This window comes from Phialemonium atrogriseum (genome assembly GCF_030411735.1).
Source record: "Phialemonium atrogriseum strain 8032-3 unplaced genomic scaffold QBC33scaffold_16, whole genome shotgun sequence".
Lineage (NCBI taxonomy): Eukaryota > Fungi > Ascomycota > Sordariomycetes > Cephalothecales > Cephalothecaceae > Phialemonium > Phialemonium atrogriseum.
The window spans coordinates 628755-646744 of record NW_026848153.1 but is presented as its reverse complement, the minus strand read 5'-3'; the positions used below and the strand labels follow the sequence as shown (position 1 = coordinate 646744).

Below are 17990 nucleotides of genomic sequence, written 5' to 3'. Positions count from 1 at the left end.
GTGCATCTTCACATAGCATCCAAACTCCATTGTCTGGTGCTCCTCAAAACCTAACCGTTGTAAGGAATGATCTTCAACCTTGTTCTCTGCACAAAAGTTCAATCCAGCCCAGGGCTAACAGGATCCCAGCACTCAGAATATTCTCCCGGGACTTACTTGCCCCAGACAGGAACGCAGTTCCAGACAGGGATGCGCAACGGATACGTCTCGCTGGAAGTGCAGAAACCAGTGCAGCCTACGTTTGAACCGCCGCCCAATCAACAGACCAGCTCTTTCAACTCCATGCCCAGCAACCCCAATCAAGGGCTGCGACCAGCACACGACCAGGGGCAGTATCCAGGTCCACCGCAACAAAACCCTGCGCAGAATTCGGTCACGAAGCCAGCCGAACCATCGAAGAAGCAGGGGTGGGTGGCGAAATTCTCGGCCGGGCAGAAGATTGCCTTGGGTGCGGCCGGCGACTTGACCTCGGCGCTACTCACGAAGGAGAAGAAAGAGAATCTGGGCAACCAGCTCAAGGAACAGGCGTCGAGGCTGGGGCTTTCCAACTTTGCTTCTCCTCGCCAGCAAGCTGGTCCAGCGCCCCCGCAGGCTGGCCCGCATCTGCCGGCATCGACGGCGTGCTATTCATACCCGCAAGCTGCTCCGGGCTACCCTGCCACTGTGGTGCAGTATCCTGCACCTTCCGCGAATAACCAAGGGCGGCCCCTTCCCGCCGCGACACGAGCGGGCGGGCCTGTTTTTGTGGCCAAACCCATGCAGCCCGGGGCCCCTTTCCAAGCTGGAAGGCCGACCGCTGGACCGGTGCCGATGGCTGCCAGGCCTATGCCTGCTGGTGGTCCACCCACGGCCTCGAGACCGGTGCAAAGGCCTGCTGCCGCCGGCGGTCCGTTGGGGGCTCCTCCTGCCAGGCGCGGGCCCGTGGGTGGTGGGCCAAGGCCAATGGGCCAGCCGGTGGCGAGCGGTCCGGGAGGAGGAGGCGGTATCGCTGCGTGGGGCGGATGGGTCAATGATAGGGACTTGTATGAGGGACGTGAAACCGAAGGGAGCGATTCGGCTAGCCGGGAGGCGGGCGGAGGTGGCTATGCGGAGTATGCTAATGAACGCGGTGTCTGTGAAGAAGCAGGTGGTACTCTCGGGGCCAACGGCGAGGGTTCCAATGCAGTCGCCGTCGGCTCCGGCGAGTTTCGAAGCGCGAATGGGGGTACTTCGTTGGAGGTCGTCGACGGTTTCGGGAATGCTGGGACTCGGGATGTACAAGACACGACCGCGGTGGAGAATACAGCCGTGGCTGGGAATAACTTGATGATCCAGAACTCGGCCGTTGCAGACAACAACACCTGGGCTTCCAGCACGGCGATGGCGGAGAGCAACGTTAATCCCAGTATGTCGATCTCGGCTTACACCGAGGTCAAAATGGCGGCTGGGGCTTCTGGCGGGGCGGATATGCAGCTTGGTGGAGCCGGATACTACCAGGACAGCAGCACCGGGACGACGGTGGAGGCGGGGATGCAGACATACGCAGGGGGATCTGTGGAGACGGGCGGTGTCGCGGACCTGCCCACCCCGCAGCAGACGTACGCCGGAACCGAAAATGCCGACGTTCAGGGTTCCTTTGCGGGGGCAGGGACGTTTCCAGCATCGGAGAATTACGCAAGCATGCAGGCTGCGAGCGGGCAGGAGATGTACACGGGCCAGGAGACAGCTCCCATGCAGGGAGCCTACACAGGCCAGGAAATGTACCCCGGGCAGGACGCGTATACCGGCCAAGAGGGCTGTTCCGCACAGCCGACGTACGCAGATCAGCAGGCTTACGTCGGCCAAGACTCCTACACTGCGCAGGACCTGTCTGCTCAGGGGGCCTACTACGATGGCGCCGACTGGGGGGCATGCGCGGACTCGACAGCCTACGCTGGGGTAGACGCATATGCTGGGGTAGACGCGTACGCTGGGGCAGACGCCTACGGGGGATACGACTACAACGCGCAGATGGACGCATACCAGGAGGCGGATGCGAATGTCGAGGCTGAGGTACTCGCTGAGGCGCAGGCATACGAGGAGTATGCCATTGAAAGCAGTGACGCTGGGTTATTTTAGGAAGGATACCATGGCCACAACAATGAGGGGCGGCAGCGATGGGATTATGATGACAGCGACTGAATCTACATGGATTAAATTGATGTTTATGTCATGTGGAGGAAGCAGACAGGAGGAAATAAGCTCGTACATCTAGTCTGTGTATACCTCCTGCATGGCGGCGGCCTCACCATGTTATCGTCCCTAAAATAGCCCGTCATCACCGGCCCCATCGCCGCCCCATCGCCGTGGCCATATTATCCTTCCTAAAATAGCCTGTCGTTGCTGCCATTATCCTTCTCAAAATAGCCCGGCGTTGCTTCTTTTAATAGCGTATTCCTCGCACGCCGCGGCCTCAACGTTCACATCCGCCTCCTGGTACGCATCTGCTCCAGCATACGCCATCTCGAGCAGATCAACGTCCTCAACAAGCTCGTCAAGCTAAACCCGTCGCCGTCAAGCCTGGCCGGGGCAGTCGCGCAAGCAATGACGTTGGACAAGAGGGCCTCTCGTTACAAAACCGTCCAGATCTCGATATCCAACGGCGCATAGGGGAATGCAGTGGCTAGCGCGTTCGCTCGTACAGCCTTTCACTTCCCCCCAAGTCACTCGCTTTTATCGCCTCCTCGCTCAACACCGTTGAGTCCTCACTGGCGTCAATCGCGTCAATCGCGTCTTCCCTGGCCGTCCTCGCAGACGGCCAGTCCTCAGCCAGCTCGGCCAGGACCTCCTAGGCCTCCTTCTAGCTGGCAGTCCTTGCCGCCTTCTCTCTCGCCGGGGGGTTTATTGTGTGCGTAGAACCTAGGCTGGGGACGGGGGCGTGGGTGGAGCGGCAGCTACGGCGATGGAGGGCGGTGACGATGGCCTATTTTAGGGAGGATAACATAGCAACGGCGATGGGGGCGCGACGACGGCTTTATGATGACGGCGGCCGAATCTACATGGAGTAAATTGATGTCTATGTCATGCAGAAGAAGCAGGCAGGCGAGAATAGGCTCAATGCAACGCAACGCAGTATCTCATGGAATATGTCTGTTTTTGTTGTAGCCTCCTCCATCCTTGCCAGTCCAGTCGCATAATCCCGAGAACGCATCTTATTCCCAACGCCGAACAATGCATCGTGACGTCGCCCCTGGCCCCCCGATGTCCAGATATGGTAAATCAAACGTGGAGCTCCTACCGCCTACCGCCTGCCCCCGCCCCTCCCTCCTCCTCTCCCGCCCATCATCCCACCCATGCCCATCTGCCTCATCATGGCCTGCATGTCCATGCCGCCGGGCATACCGCCGCCGGCGCCACCGAGCATCTTCATCAGGTTCCCCATGTCGCCCATCCCGCCCCCCGCGGCGCCGGCCCCGCCCATGCTCTGCAGGCGCTTCTGCATGGCTGCGAGCTGCTGGGCCTTGTTGCCGCCGGCCATGGCACTCTGGGCGCGCTGCATGTTCTTCATGTTGCCGCCCATCTGCTTGGCAACGCCGGCCATGAGGCGCTGCTGGGTGAGCAGGTCCTCGACCTCGCGGACCGTGGTGCCCGAGCCACGGGCGATGCGGGTCATGCGGGTGGGCTGGTCGATGAGGAGGCGGCCGTCGCTGTCGAGCTCCTTGTCGGTCATGCTGTCGCAGATGTAGATCATGCGCTTGAGCTTGGAGCCGCCCTCGTCGTCGTCCATGCCCTGCATCATGTTGCTCATGCCGGGGATCATCCCGGCAACCTTGCTGAGGGGCCCCATCTTCATGATGTTTTGCAGCTGGTCGCGCAGGTCGCGGATCGTGAAGATGCCCTCGGTGATGTGCTTGATGGTATCCTTCTGGTCCAGCTTCAGGCTCTGCACGTGCTCCACCAGCCCGGCCATGTCGCCCATGCCGAGCAACTTGTTGATGAACTGCTGGGGCGCGAACCGCTCCAGGTCGAGCATGTGCTCGCCCGTGCCGATGAAGACGATGGGCGTGTGCGTCGCTGCCACCGCCGAGATGGCGCCACCCCCGCTGGCGTGGCCGTCCGTCTTGGTAATGATGATGGCCCCGAAGTCGGCCGCCTCCTTGAACGCCTTGGCCTGCGCCTCGGCCTGCTGTCCGATGGATGCGTCAAGCACCATGATGGTCTCGTCCGGCCGGATCGCCGACTGGATGTCTACCATCTCCTGGAAAAGCGCGCTCTCCTGCCTGTGCCGCCCGGACGTGTCCACAATGATCACCTCGAACCGCTCCTTCTTGAACTTGTCCACGCCCTCGCGCGCGACCACCGCCGGATCCGTCTCCGTCAGACTGCCATAGTAGGGGATCTTGGCCTTGGTCGCGTTCTGCTTCAGCTGGTCGAAGGCGCCAGCTCGGAAGGTGTCGGCGCAGACCAGGCACGCCCTGAACCCGCGGCTCTGGTAGTGCCTCGCCAGCTTCGTGCACGTGGTCGTCTTGCCGGCGCCCTGCAGGCCGACGAACATGATGACGTTGGACTTGCCCTTCCGGGGCTTGAATGGCTCGGCGTGCGGGTCGACGAGGCGCACGAGCTCGTCGAAGACGGCCTTCTGGATGAGCCGCTTCTTGTTGACTGCCGGCGGCAGCTCCTTGAAGTTGACCGTCGACCGGATGGATTTGCGCAGCTGGCCGACCAGGCGCACGTTGACGTCCGCTTCGAGGAGGGCCGCGCATATTTCCTTCAGCATGCCATCGAAGGCCTGGGAGAAGTTCTGTTAGCCAGGGTCTTCCGCAACCCGGGGGAGGGGAAGGTGGGGGCTAGGAAGTCACCTTCTCATCGAGATTTGGCGCCCGTGTCAGGTCTGACACGGCCGTATTTATGCGGCGCCCAAGATCTTGAAGAACCATGGCTGCTAGCGAGATAACACAGCCAGTTGATTGTACCCGAGTTGCAAAGAGAGCTGCATAGAATGGCCCCCTTGCAATTGACAAAGTGTTGGTGGGGCACGGGCGGGGAGGACAGTTAGGTCCTTAGTGCCCCGCAAATTAGCATCGGATATACGATTTTGCGATCCGATTTTACTGGACGCTGCCCGGGGCCCGCATGACAGGAACTCGATCAAAAATATATTCAATTGGAACTTCGATACGAGAGTAAAGTCAATAAACTGAGTGTCATAAGCCAAGAGCACATGACATTAACTCAGTAGAGCGAGTTTTTTTATCAACTACCACATCATCTCAATTTAAGTGAATCTGTGTGAGGATATCGACATCTGGATTAATGAATTGGTGAATATACCTACTGCCTCTAATAAGAGTCAATATCTCCGGGTACCTAGGTAGTTTACCACCGAAAATCTCTACACGCTACTTCGTACATAAGGCCTCCATGTGACCCAACGACAGCTTCAACATCCTATTACCATACTATCACTCTCAACTTGGTCCACGGTGGACGGATACCTTACAAATTGAGGAGAAACTGGACTCCATGAGGCCATTTTGCCCGGACTTTTAGTTGCGCCGCGACAGATCCCCGCCCTTCCGCCCGGTTTTAGGTAATTTAAGCCGACATTTTCCCTACCAGTCGGTCGCTTTTATATAACGCATCATCACCCGAGGTCCCCGACAGCCGACCAAAAATAACAAGACGAGAAAAGAAACACACAAATTACGTGGAGCGGGCTTTCTGAGCACGTAGAAGCTTCAGGCCTTGCGACGTCACTTGCGTGTGGCATTTATTCACAGCATCACCTTGACTCAATCCCACCCGAGTTCTCCACCGGTGCGCCCTCGATGGCGTCGTCAAGATCAGGCAACGCGCCGAGCGCGAGCCTCGATTCTCTAGCGGAGGACCAGTATTTCAGTGCGCACCCGACACCGGTGGACCTGGAAAAGCATGTCGCCCAGGCCCAGGACTTCATCAACCATCAATTGACGGCTGGCCGGCGGGTGGTTCTGGTCACGTCTGGAGGGACGATAGCACCTTTGGAGAAGCAGATGGTTCGATTCATTGATAATTTCAGTGCCGGTACGCGCGGAGCAGTATGTACCCCTGAGTGGCCCCGAATCCCCGAGTGGCCCTGGATAGATGATTGACTTAATTGCCATAGAGGAGTGCGGAGCATTTCCTCGAAGCCGGCTATTCCGTGATCTTCATGCATCGCCAATTCAGTCTGCAGCCGTTCAGTTGTCGTTACAGCCATACCACCGACTGCTTCTTGGACTACCTTGTCGAAGGCCCGAATGGCAGCGTGGTTGTACGGAAGGACGACAGTGACAAGATGCTGCAAGTCTTGAAGAAGTATCGCGAGGTCAGGGAGAAGAACATGCTGCTCTTCCTCCCTTTCGTCACCGTCAACGATTATCTGCACCTGTTGCGGGCAGTCGGCCGTGCGATGCAGCCCCTGGGTACGGACGGGCTGCTATATCTCGCGGCCGCTGTTTCCGACTTCTTTGTGCCGGTACGCTCCCCCCGATGGTTGGTCATTTCCAAGGAACGTGAATTAAAACAAAGTCTTTGCAGCCAAGCCAGATGTCAGAACACAAAATCCAGAGTACAGACCACGCCAAACCCTCAGGGGCTACCACGACTGAAAACGAAGAAAAGAAGGGGATCCCAGATTACTTCACCTCGTAAGTTTCCCCCCTTTGCCATGTTCACCATTGATGCTTTCGGGCGACTAAGCGGCGGGATAGCCCCGAAAACATCACATCCAACAAGCAACTCACCATATTCCTGGACGCGGTACCCAAATTTCTTGCGAACCTCGTCCACACCTGGGCTCCGAGATGCATGATAGTATCATTCAAACTGGAGACCGACCCGGATCTGCTTCTAGAGAAGTCCAAGACGGCACTCTCTCGGTACCAGCATGACCTGGTCATTGGGAACCTCCTCACAACACGCAAATGGGAGGTCGTCTTTATTACCCCCGACGGGCAAGAAAAATGGATCCGTGCCCCCGCACATAAAGAAGGCGAGACAGAGGATCGGTCCCTGGACCGGAGCAAGCTCCCGGACGAACCGGCGGTGGAACTGGAGAGCTTGGTCGTCCCTGCTGTGATCGAGCTGCATACTCGGCATATCCAGCAGCACAGCACCTAGCGAAGTATGTGCGATGATTCTAGCAATGCTGGAGGTATCGTCTGCCGGGTAATTGTCATGCTTATGTACTGTAAAATACACTTGGCTCGTAACTTTGTACTATCTAATGCTCCTCTAGTAATTAGTAGTTTACCAGTTTCTAATCTGTTTGTTTGACACTTGATGTGTCTTATCCTCCAATTATATGAAGGAGAAACCTAGCAGCCGCTTCGTGGAATTATTATCAATTATGATTGGCGGCATAAACGTATAATCAGATTCAGGGGCAGCTGTCTTGCTTAGTGGGGGCCGGCTTTCTCGGCCACTCCTCCAGGAATGGGGCGACGGGTTTCCCGGAAAGGTTTAGCCCGCCCGAACCGTCCGGCGCCCGCTTCGTCTAGGTGGGTTCCCCCTGAACCGCCCAGTCCAGTACTGCGAGCCATCGTGTTCGCGGTCGGGAGCTAGCCTGCGAAAGGGAGGATGATCGCCAGCAAGCATTGCCGGTGTCCGATATCCGATTGGAGAAGTGTACTAGGGACTGCCGTTGAGACCTGCCGTGATATGACTGGAGCAGACGAGGAGGAGCCCTCGGGTATACGGATCTTCGTTGACCGGCACGGCAGCCCTGGCAGTACACTTGCAGTTCGATGAACACAATAAAATACCTGGCCTGGTACGACATTTCACGAGACGTCACAGTATTACGGGCAAGCGGGGCATAAGGCTTAGAGTGGTCGAGGGATACGGGGAAGTGGAGAAGTTGGTCCACCGTCCCCTGGTTGCTCGGGATTAGGAGCGGCCTCCCCGCGAGGGAGGTTTCGTCGACTTGATCTGCTTTATGGTTCCGCGGTTGCGTTTGAGGATGTCATGATACTTACGGCCCACAGAAGCTGGGGGAGGGGGTATTCATAGACTGGGTCTTGACTCTATTCTGTATTGTTTCATTTTGCCACGTCTTTTCTTCTGTCCCGAACGGAAATCGGGAATTCACATGACGGAAAGAGAATTTCTTGGCCGTGCCGCAGTCATACACACGTGCACTCGTTCACCGAATCATCCGGCTAAAGCAGGAGACAGGAGGAGATTATGGAAGTCAAGATTCGTCTCGAGATAATGGGCTGATATATGACAACGTCAAAGGCGGGGAAAGCGAACATCCAATCAGCCGTTTTAGATATGCAAGGCCGCATCCGGGTTCTAGAGTGTGGAAGATCGGAAGCTATTGATTCGATAGAAGTTGGAGTTGGCTTGGCTTGGGGTCCAGAGGATTCCCCCATCTGATATGCGGCAGAGCATCCTGGGCCAAGCAAGAATTCAAGATACGGGCTTCCTGCCCCCACCACCATAGAATACGAGAAGTGGGATTGGTATCTCCAAGAACTCTTCATATTTGCAATAGCAGGCGCGTAGGTGCGAACGGTAGACTTCAAAATTTGCTATTTCCGGCAACCGACGTCGTCCCAAGTCTCTCCAAGTTCTAGGCAAGGGTTATTGGATTTGGGGCTAAGTTATAGCGCTAGTTACAGCGCTAGTTTGTTAGCTGCAGGCGGTCCACATTGGCACATGGCCGCCACCTGCTCCACAACAACAGCTTCATCCCTGGGCCTATTAAACGTCACCGAGAAGAAGGCCAAGGTTTGGACAAGCTTGGAATTAGCACACCGAGCGGAGCAGTTCATCACAACGGCATTCCCAAATTACCACCTCCTGCCTATTTGCATTTGCATACCCCGCGCCAGCCGAGGTCGTTAACGAAGCCTAGGGCTGTGCCAATGCTGGATTCACCATCTTGCCTCTGTCGAGCGTGGCTGCAAGTAGGAAGATGGGGGAGAGGGGTTGGCAGCAAGAGCGGGAAGCAGCGACATACCATTGGACCGGGAACTGGCCGGACATTACTCGAGTGTGCCACCCCCCTCACTTATATGCAGAGCCTCCTCATTTCGAAGATCCTGCAGGACGCGCAAGATATGCGCAACGTCTCCATGTTCTACACTTCAACCTCCTCGGTAGTTCCTTGGCTGAACTCTGACATCTAACCTTGAACTGCCTCTCATTGCGAGCTTACAGTGCAGTCTAGAACTTCCTTGGCGCCGCCCCTTGGCCCCGCGATGCCCAGCCTTTCCCCCCATACTTCCCCGGATCGACGAGACCCCCATTCTTGGCTAATGTTACGCGGACGTGGACATCTGTTTCTATTCGCTGTACTCCGGAGATATCTCGTTCATGAGCATGTTACCTTTTGCTTTCTGCTCCTGTTAGCTAAGCCATAATGACACGTCGCAATACCTTCCTTCCTTCCAAGACGTGATCGTGGCTTGTCTGCAAACAGTGGCAGCGGCGTCCGGCAGGATGGATCACATCACGTGGGTTAAACACCCCCCATATTGGATGATGCCGGTTAACCAAGACATGAGTGAGCTATCGAGGGGGGCAGACGACACAGTCTTGGCCAATCCGGTAGTCAGGTAGGGCTAGTGAAGGCAGTGAAGGTTTCAATAGCTCGAAGGAGCAGGACTCACGCGGGAGCGGCCCCCTATTGACCCCCGCCTTGATCTACAGATCTCTCTGTTGCACAACATGAACAACGTTGCTAATATCACGAAACGAACCTAGCCCAAGCCACCACTGATGACTTCGGGATGCATGTCTCATTGGTGCCCTCAACCCTTTTGAGAGGGGCCCCCACCATTGCAACAATGGCACAACATCGGTAATGCTTACGAGACAACCATCTTGTCTTCCTTTGCCATGCCATTCGACCGGCGAACTCTCGGCTTCTTGGACGTCGTCTCCAAAAAGGCTATGTTGGTGCCAAGGCATGGTTTGAGACGAGCAATAGATGCCAATGATGGCCGGGATACGTCAACCCCTGATGGATCATCCTTCGCAAGGAGCGGTACCCCTCAAGTTGGGATGGGCTAAAAGGAGTGAGGGGGGTTTTATGGGAAGGGGGACAGTGACCTGGGCATATAACTGACTCCCCCCCTCCTGTCTTTCCGGCATCGTGAGGTGCAAGTCTAAAGACATTGTATCGTTATCCAGAGAACAACCAGAGAGAATAATCATCCACCATGAGTCTCCCAGACGAGTTCGACATCATCGTGTGCGGCGGCGGAAGCTGCGGCTGTGTGGTTGCTGGCAGGTAAATTACATCCCTCACCTCACCGTGTTCTATTAGGAGATTTGGAGATCCATGCTGAACCTCTTCAGGTTGGCCAACCTTGACCACAATCTCAAGGTGCTCCTCATCGAAGCTGGTGAGAGCAACCTCAACAATCCGTGGGTCTTCCGTCCGGGCATCTACCCCCGGAACATGAAACTGGACTCCAAGACCGCATCGTTCTACGAGTCTCGGAAATCCGAATGGCTCGGCGGGCGGAAGGCAGTCGTGCCATGTGCCCACATCCTTGGTGGCGGTTCGTCCATCAACTTTATGATGTACACCCGAGCGTCTGCCTCAGACTACGATGACTTCCAGGCCAAGGGCTGGACCACCAAGGAGCTGCTCCCGCTCATGAAGAAACATGAGACATACCAGAGGCCCTGCCATGACAAGGACGTCCACGGCTTCGAGGGTCCGATCAAGGTCTCGTTCGGCAACTACACCTATCCGATCAAGGACGACTTCCTGCGCGCAACCGAGTCCCAGGGAATCCCCACCGTCGACGACCTGCAGGACCTCAAGACTGCCCACGGGGGTGAGCAGTGGCTCAAGTGGATCAACCGCGACACTGGACGGCGCAGCGACAGCGCCCACGCATACATCCACTCCACCCGGGCCGTCCACTCCAACCTCTACCTGGCCTGCAACACCAAGGTCGAGAAGATCATCATTGAGAACGGCCGAGCGGTCGGGGTACAGACGGTCCCGACCAAGCCGCTGCACCCCAACCAGAAGGGGACCCGCATCTTCAAGGCCAGGAAGCAGATCGTCGTGTCCGGCGGCACCATGTCGTCACCCCTGATCCTCCAGCGCTCTGGAATCGGTGACCCCAAGAAGCTTGAGGCCGTCGGAGTGAAGCCCATCATTGACCTCCCCGGCGTGGGTCTGAATTTCCAGGACCACTACTTGACCTTCTCCGTCTATCGCGCCAAGCCCGAGACCGAGAGCTTTGACGAGTTCGTCCGGGGCAATCCCGAAGTACAGAAGCGTGAGTCTCACACAGCCATCCATCCATCTGCCGCGTTGTGGTTTTGAGAATAGATTCTAATACTAGGAGCAGAGGTCTTTGACGAGTGGGCTCTGAAGGGCACCGGGCCCCTGGCGACCAACGGCATTGAGGCCGGCGTGAAGATCCGGCCGACTCCCGAGGAGCTCAAGGAGTTCGAGTCCTGGCCGACACCGCATTTCAACAGCGGATGGGAATCGTATTTCAAGAACAAGCCGGACAAGCCAGTCATGCACTACAGCATCATCGCCGGGTGGTTCGGAGACCACATGCTGATGTAGGGTTTCCTCCCCACAAACACCCCCCTAACATCTTTCATTCTCTTCCTCGAAATTTCGAAATCGCTAATAAACCCCCGCAGGCCGCCTGGCAAGTTCTTCACCATGTTCCACTTCCTCGAGTATCCCTTCTCCCGAGGAAGCACCCACATCAAGAGCGCCGACCCGTACGAGACCCCCGACTTCGACTGTGGTTTCATGAACGACGAGCGCGACATGGCGCCCATGGTGTGGGGCTACATCAAGTCCCGAGAGACGGCGCGAAGGATGGACGCATATGCCGGCGAGGTGGAGAACATGGTGAGATTTACGAGCCGCCACTCTCCCCCCCCCTCCGTCCCTACCTGTCATCTAACCACTCCCCTCTCAACAGCACCCCTTCTTCGACTACGACTCCCCCGCCCGGGCCCACGACATGGACCTCGCAACAACCAAGGCCTACGCCCTGCCAGGCAACCTAACGGCGGGCATCACGCACGGCAGCTGGTCGCGACACCTGCCGGAGCCGGAACGGCAGGCGGGCCCGCAGATCCTGAGCTCGAACCGCGTGGGTGTGCGCGAGGAAGTCAAGTACGGCAAGCGCGACATCGAGGCCGTCGAGGACTGGGTCAAGCGGCACGTCGAGAGCACCTGGCACAGCCTGGGCACGTGCTCGATGGCGCCGCGGGAGGGCAACAGCATCGTCAAGCACGGCGTGCTGGACGAGCGCCTCAACGTGCATGGCGTGGAGGGACTCAAGGTTGCGGATTTGAGCATCTGCCCGGATAATGTGGGGTGTAATACGTGAGTTTCCCCCTCTCCCCCCCCCCAATGGGCCGGCTCCGGCAAGTCTGTGTCGGATGTGTATCTGATGAGATTGAATAGATATTCCACGGCCCTGCTCATCGGAGAGAAGGCCGCTATGCTGGTCGCTGAGGACCTGGGCTACTCGGGAGAGGCATTGGAGATGAAGGTGCCGACGTACAATGCTCCGGGCGAGCTTAAACTTCCGTATCGGCTCTAGGGCCGGAACGGGAATGACTGGTAACGGGATGACTGATGACGCGGAGGGCAGCTTGAATCTATGCTGGTTCATGGGGTTTGTGTAGCAATGGGGTGTTACTTTTCCAGTTGGGAGCACTAAGACACTCGTTATAGTCTACAATACTGAGCCTTGGATTAAGTAAAAGTGATCGAGTTCGATGTATCATTTGACATCAATCGATGCCAATTGCTTCTCCAACCTAATTCTAAATTCCCATCTCAGCCGTCTAGATCCGCGCTGGATTAATGTACAGGCATGTACAGGCAACCTCTCACAAGCAACCTCTCGGGACGCATGGGCAGAAGTACCTTACCTACTTGTCAGTGTGTATGGCTTAGAGTAGCTCCTGCATTCTAGGCCGGCATGATTTCTATCAGGTGGCAGTATCTTCTCGTCACTGGGTCGCCATCACTATCCCTGCTATCCTGGCCATCGCTGTGGCCGTCGCTGTCTATTGCTGTTACTTCTGCTGCTTCTGCTGGCGCGTGGACAAGGAGTCAATTCCATGGTTAAGATATTTCCCGAGACGTCTGCCCCTACTTCCTTCCTCGCTTCCTTGCGCTCGTGCCTTCCCACGACGTTTATGGAGGGTGTCATCGGAAGGAAGCCGCACGTGTCCTGCCCTCCCCCTTTGAACGTTCGATCGAGCATCAGAGTACATGATGAAAGCGGTTCGTATAAGAGAGCCCATAATAGTTTTTACAGCTCGTGTCTGGACACCATAATACGTGGCGGCTGTCGTAATCCGTGGCCAAACCGTAGGATTCGGGCTCTATTGCCTGGTACCATCCAATGCCTGGCCTATGTGGTGTTGCTTGGTCAAACCCGATGTCAACAGTGCGACGGTGGAGAATCTCGATAGCCGTACACTCGCATGAACTGATAAGCCCGAAGAAATTCTGACGATGGCAGAAGTCACCTTCGACATAGGGTGCGTAGATACTAACGTGATGATAAGGAATCCAGCGGTATCTCCTAGTCTGCGAGAATAAGTTTAATTCCGGATCCGTACGGCAACTATCTTCTTCATCCTCAAGAGGCGATAGTTGCCAGTCGAGCTTGTCATGGCCGGCGTATTGTAGACAAGAACACCTATTAGGACCGACGGCAGCCATGAGTGGTGAGCAACCGCCATATGATAGTTGGGGGACCGGGAATTGTCCTGCGTCCTGGTGAGTGCTTTCGACGATTTGGCGCATCGTCTCGGCCGTTGGCACTGCCGATGTCCTTGACGGAGTTGCGACGTGGGCGATCCAGGCGATTTCTAACCATATACGACCTCTTTGTATCTTCGTAACACTCAGGTCAGTTCCGCTGTACGACGTGCTTTTATCACACTGAAGGCCGTGACAACGTTCTTGGCAGATACTAGTCCACGGAATGAGAAATTGCGCCTCTCCCGTATCGTGGAGTCCATTTTGGGCCCCCCAGCTTTCGATATCGCTCCAGCGGATCATGACATGCTGGCACGCTCGAATGTAGCCTTCGTGCGCGATGCAGACACGGGTGCTGCCCTTCCACCAACTCCAGTTCATACGCCTCTGAGTCGCCGAGAACAGCCCCGCCGGGTGCTTGGTCTTGCAGCCGTCGCAGTAGAGCTTCTTGTCTACCAGAGAACGGAACTGCTTGTGCTTCCGTTTAAGCTGGCTCACTCGTAGACATCGAGAACAGAATCGGTCTTTGCGGAGAAGCGCCAAGAGCCCCATCGCGTCCGGGGAGCGGCAGTGCATTCCCGGATTAGTTTCCGCCCAAGGAATCCTAGTAGGTTCAAGGCCGCCGCGGACTGTCAAGTGTGCTGATTTGAACTTGGAAAATTCGCGATGTCCGTCGCAGACATTCGAGTCCTTTGGGGTCGAGAAGCTCCATGATATCCAGTAGTAGTTCGTCGGGCAGTCGACAGAGCGGACTCGAGGTGAAATTGTAGTATGAAGCGGCTACTAGAGAATCCATTCCTTGCGCGATCAAATCGGCTTCGGGACGGATGGGCTTGACGCTTGACTTGTCTGTGGGCGCCTGCCAGGCGAGTTTCGTGACCTGGATGCGGCATGTGTCTCCAACAACGGCTGTTTCGCCGGCTTCGGCATGAGGTCTGCTGGGTCTTCCAACGGTTAGAGATTCGAGCAGTCCATTGTACATAAAGGTACTTACTTTAGAAGGGCCTCACGGCACCACCTCCAAAGGCAGGTTACTAAGACACAGAAGCACGATAGCATATCGAGATGTTGATGCTAGAACGAGTTACAAGAAATGTAAAGAGAGAAAGAAGAAAGGGAGCTGCATTGTATTTGTAGTATCGATGCTTGAAGGCAGTGGGCTCATCGGCCTCCGAAGACTAACCTTGTTGGCGCCCTACGAGACATGATAGTTTGAGCGTAGGTTTGAGGTTGAACCTTAATGAGACAGGCCCGAGCGCTGCTGAGGGTGCCAGTCAAGGTCAAGTCGTCAAACCTTACAGCGCAGTAACTAGGATAAGTCACGAAGCTGTATCCCGTCTCCTTTCTCCCAAGGCTTAATCTTCGTAATAAACGATACTGGGAATCTGCATTGTCGCTCCGGCCTTTGTATGTGCACTGAGGGTCTGGGCGCACCCTTTCACCTCTGGGGATTTCCCTTCCCCTAGCTCTCATAGGATGTTTCGTCCACATGTGGCGATGCCATTACTTGTTCTGAGCGAAGCCTTGGAAGCAAATGTCGCAGATGACAGGCTGGTCGTGGTTACGCTGATGCCTTCTGCATTTTATTAGTGTCAGCTTCTGCTTTTTGATGAGACGAGGGGGGGAAGTTGCCTCCTACCGCAGGTCGCCAGGGCGCGTGTATACAATGTTTATGGAACATTTACTGCATTTGCGTAGCGTAAAGGTGCTTGCATTGAAATTGATGCTGTCGCTGTGGTCGCCGCCGTATTCGCCGCGGTCTTCTTCTTGCCCCTTATGACCAGGCAGAAGGGAGTTAAGGTGATGAGAACCATCTGGGGGAAGAGGCCAGGCGAGGCCCCCAAAGGAATATCGAGATACCCCGCCTCTCAGAGGGCGACTTCCACAGGCTCCTGGATGGCTAGGGCGACGTACATGGAACGATGGAAGGCAACGCTACCGCAGCAGTGCCACGACTTCGTCGACTACTGCTTCACCAACCTGGTGAGTGTCAGCAGTCTCACGGAGGACGACGCCCAGAAATCGTTGAAAAGGAGGACTGCGAGCCCCTTACGCTAAACAGATCCTTACGCTAAACAGATCCTTACGCTAAAACAGATCCTTACGCTAAAACAGATCTGAGTGCGGCTTCCCCGAGAGTATCACGACCCTCTACACGTGGTGCTGCCGAATGAAGCAGACACCTACCAATGATTGACCAGTGCACGTCAGTAATATATCCCCCTCTCCCTCCGCCAGCTCAACCACTCCGCCATCCTCATCGGGCCCCTCAACGCAACAAGAAACTTGATATTATTTCTCTCCTGCCTAGTCATCGCCTCTCGCCGTGCAACCCGCCGCAGCCTCTCATTCTGCGCCTTGCTCAGCTTTGGACAGCTCACTTCAGGCTCATTATCATCTACTTGACAGATAAACTTCGTCACGTTATCTTGCGGCCAGTACGCCTCATCACTGGGAAATCCTTGTATGGGTCGCGGTGGGAAACCAGAATGTGCATGCAACCGTCGCAGTCTTGAAGCGCCGTGGTGACGTAGGTGTGTCAAGATCCCGCCAGTGGATGATACCGTGAGATACGGCTCGTGCGGCGCGTCTGGCGGACCGATGTCGAACCAGACTGTGAGAGATCGGAGACTTGGGAAACCGGCCAGCATAGAGAGAGCATCATATAGCCACGTACCAGTGCCACGAGTGCAGACGACCGTGAGGGTGTCGAGGTGGGGAAGTGCGTCTACGAAACAGGGTGCGGAAAAAGACTTGGGATTTGGAGCCATGGCTAACTGCTGGCAGTGGTGGTGGCAGTGATGGTGGTGGTGGCGGTGGTGGTGGGGGGGAAGGAAGGAGGAGCTGGGGAGGAAGGAAGGAGGAGCTGGGGAGGAGCAAGGCGGGACTCCATCAGGTAACAACCACCACAAAATGGACCACCGCTTCTGGTGCCATTTCCAGCCGTCACGACCACAACTTCTGCGAGATGCCTTGCGATCGGGACACTCAGTATCGAGATAGACTTCCTCAGTCCACCGTTTGTCGATGGCGATCGGGGTTGTGGTTGCATGGGTCGGCGCTGTTATTCAGGAGCGGGCTGCGAGAGTTGGTTGGGAGAATCGTATCCGAAAATAACAACATTGTGTGGTCGAAACATTTAGCCGCGGGACCTGGACCAGCAAATCTTTAATATAAGGATATTAACAGTGCTCTTGAGTTGACGCCTCTTGAGTCTTGGCGTTTTTGACTTCCTGGTAACGTTTCCTCCCACGAACAAGAAAAGAATGACAAGCCTCAGAGTTGGACATGTTTATAACACGAGTAACCCAAAAGAACCTTCTATATAACTACTGTAAGGGAATTGCAGGATTAGAATTGTCTTCGGCCTAATTAGCCATCTTCCTTCCCGTCTTTACCTATTCCGCGTTTTCAGATCCAATGATGCTGTTCTCCAGCCATATCCTCCCACTCCTCAGCATCACCTCCCTAGCCGCAGGGGCGGCTCTTCTCAAATCCCGAGATCCGGACGCGCTCAAACTCTGGGAGATCTTGAGGCTATCCACCTTCTCGCCGTCCGGACGACCCGGCAGCTCGCCCTGGAGCCTGATCAACATCACGATCACAGACCCGAACACCATCCCCGCGGGGCCCACCCCGACGGGCACGGCGGTCTTCGAGCCGTCGACGGTGAACTGCAGCACGGCGTGGGACGCCGGCAGCCTGCCGTACAACCAGGTCGTCAACTGCACCGAGGCGGAGCACGGCTACTGGACGTTTGAGATGCTCGAGGCTGACGACAGCGACTATCACTCTCCGACGGAGAACTTCAACATCAGGTTCACGCAGGTGAGGAGCCTTGAGGTTCCGGGCAACACGTACGCCCAGACATTTGTCGGGACGGGTTCCTTCAGGGTGGGTGACAACTTGTCCGGTGTCTGCGGGGCGAGCGGAGTCTGCTCGTTCGGCCTCAAGGACGAGGCGAAGCCGGTTTTGGTCAATCAGACTCGCACCGAGTGCAGTGGGGTTTGTGATGAGTAGGAGGGGAAGATAGCTGCAGTTTGTATGGGCGGAGCACCGTTCGAGGAATAGGAGCAATTCAACCTTAGGAAAGGGGGAATGAATGAATGTCCTCGGCAATGGCATAATTAAGTCCTGGCGATGCATCACACATTCAAACGTTTCCAATGAGTAACGGGAATACTCTGGCTGCAACCATGCCCTGAAGACGTTAAGAGCAACCTGGTTATTGTGATGGAACCTGACCCTGGTGTCAATAAGGTGGGAGTTGGGATGCACTGTGGTTGGC

General features: G+C 56.1%; 6 protein-coding genes across 6 annotated transcripts; 4 read left to right on the top strand and 2 right to left on the bottom strand.

Annotated features, from left to right (window-relative positions):
- The first annotated feature begins 1311 nt into the window (after positions 1 to 1311).
- QBC33DRAFT_542411 (uncharacterized protein) lies at positions 1312 to 2572 on the top strand. The gene has a single exon (XM_060428269.1). It carries the CDS (start codon positions 1360 to 1362, stop codon positions 2095 to 2097), a length of 738 nt encoding a protein of 245 aa, XP_060282500.1. The 5' UTR covers positions 1312 to 1359; the 3' UTR covers positions 2098 to 2572.
- Positions 2573 to 3259: 687 nt separating this feature from the next.
- QBC33DRAFT_453631 (signal recognition particle protein) lies at positions 3260 to 4895 on the bottom strand (the record flags this gene model as incomplete). The annotated part of the gene is made up of 2 exons (XM_060424696.1): positions 3260 to 4747; positions 4818 to 4895. The coding sequence occupies 2 exons, from the start codon at positions 4893 to 4895 to the stop codon at positions 3260 to 3262; spliced, it is 1566 nt and encodes a 521-aa protein (XP_060282499.1).
- A 682-nt stretch (positions 4896 to 5577) lies between these two features.
- On the top strand, positions 5578 to 7273 carry QBC33DRAFT_542407 (uncharacterized protein). The gene is made up of 4 exons (XM_060428268.1): positions 5578 to 6035; positions 6104 to 6454; positions 6517 to 6626; positions 6690 to 7273. The coding sequence occupies exons 1-4, from the start codon at positions 5787 to 5789 to the stop codon at positions 7096 to 7098; spliced, it is 1119 nt and encodes a 372-aa protein (XP_060282498.1). The 5' UTR covers positions 5578 to 5786; the 3' UTR covers positions 7099 to 7273.
- A 2750-nt stretch (positions 7274 to 10023) lies between these two features.
- QBC33DRAFT_115643 (GMC oxidoreductase-domain-containing protein) lies at positions 10024 to 12556 on the top strand. Its single transcript, XM_060421939.1, has 6 exons — positions 10024 to 10219; positions 10288 to 11228; positions 11301 to 11523; positions 11608 to 11824; positions 11898 to 12307; positions 12389 to 12556. The coding sequence occupies exons 1-6, from the start codon at positions 10149 to 10151 to the stop codon at positions 12525 to 12527; spliced, it is 2001 nt and encodes a 666-aa protein (XP_060282497.1). The 5' UTR covers positions 10024 to 10148; the 3' UTR covers positions 12528 to 12556.
- A 1087-nt stretch (positions 12557 to 13643) lies between these two features.
- QBC33DRAFT_516184 (uncharacterized protein) lies at positions 13644 to 14908 on the bottom strand (the record flags this gene model as incomplete). The annotated part of the gene is made up of 5 exons (XM_060426133.1): positions 13644 to 13837; positions 13918 to 14408; positions 14548 to 14646; positions 14697 to 14720; positions 14886 to 14908. 5 exons carry the CDS (start codon positions 14906 to 14908, stop codon positions 13644 to 13646), a joined length of 831 nt encoding a protein of 276 aa, XP_060282496.1.
- Positions 14909 to 16892: 1984 nt separating this feature from the next.
- QBC33DRAFT_620687 (uncharacterized protein) lies at positions 16893 to 17969 on the top strand. The gene has a single exon (XM_060432769.1). It carries the CDS (start codon positions 17123 to 17125, stop codon positions 17720 to 17722), a length of 600 nt encoding a protein of 199 aa, XP_060282495.1. The 5' UTR covers positions 16893 to 17122; the 3' UTR covers positions 17723 to 17969.
- The last annotated feature ends 21 nt before the right edge of the window (positions 17970 to 17990 follow it).

What these genes read in the sequence shown, in the direction of transcription:
- QBC33DRAFT_542411 (XM_060428269.1), top strand. Translation starts at nt 1,360, where the DNA reads ATGGCGGAGAGCAACGTTAATCCCAGTATGTCGATCTCGGCTTACACC.
- QBC33DRAFT_115643 (XM_060421939.1), top strand. Translation starts at nt 10,149, where the DNA reads ATGAGTCTCCCAGACGAGTTCGACATCATCGTGTGCGGCGGCGGAAGC. An exon ending in GGCTGTGTGGTTGCTGGCAG is followed by an intron (nt 10,220 to 10,287) that starts GTAAATTACATC and finishes GAACCTCTTCAG; the next exon opens with GTTGGCCAACCTTGACCACA. An exon ending in GATAATGTGGGGTGTAATAC is followed by an intron (nt 12,308 to 12,388) that starts GTGAGTTTCCCC and finishes GAGATTGAATAG; the next exon opens with ATATTCCACGGCCCTGCTCA.
- QBC33DRAFT_620687 (XM_060432769.1), top strand. Translation starts at nt 17,123, where the DNA reads ATGATGCTGTTCTCCAGCCATATCCTCCCACTCCTCAGCATCACCTCC.
- QBC33DRAFT_542407 (XM_060428268.1), top strand. Translation starts at nt 5,787, where the DNA reads ATGGCGTCGTCAAGATCAGGCAACGCGCCGAGCGCGAGCCTCGATTCT. An exon ending in GTGCCGGTACGCGCGGAGCA is followed by an intron (nt 6,036 to 6,103) that starts GTATGTACCCCT and finishes TAATTGCCATAG; the next exon opens with AGGAGTGCGGAGCATTTCCT. An exon ending in TTTCCGACTTCTTTGTGCCG is followed by an intron (nt 6,455 to 6,516) that starts GTACGCTCCCCC and finishes AAGTCTTTGCAG; the next exon opens with CCAAGCCAGATGTCAGAACA.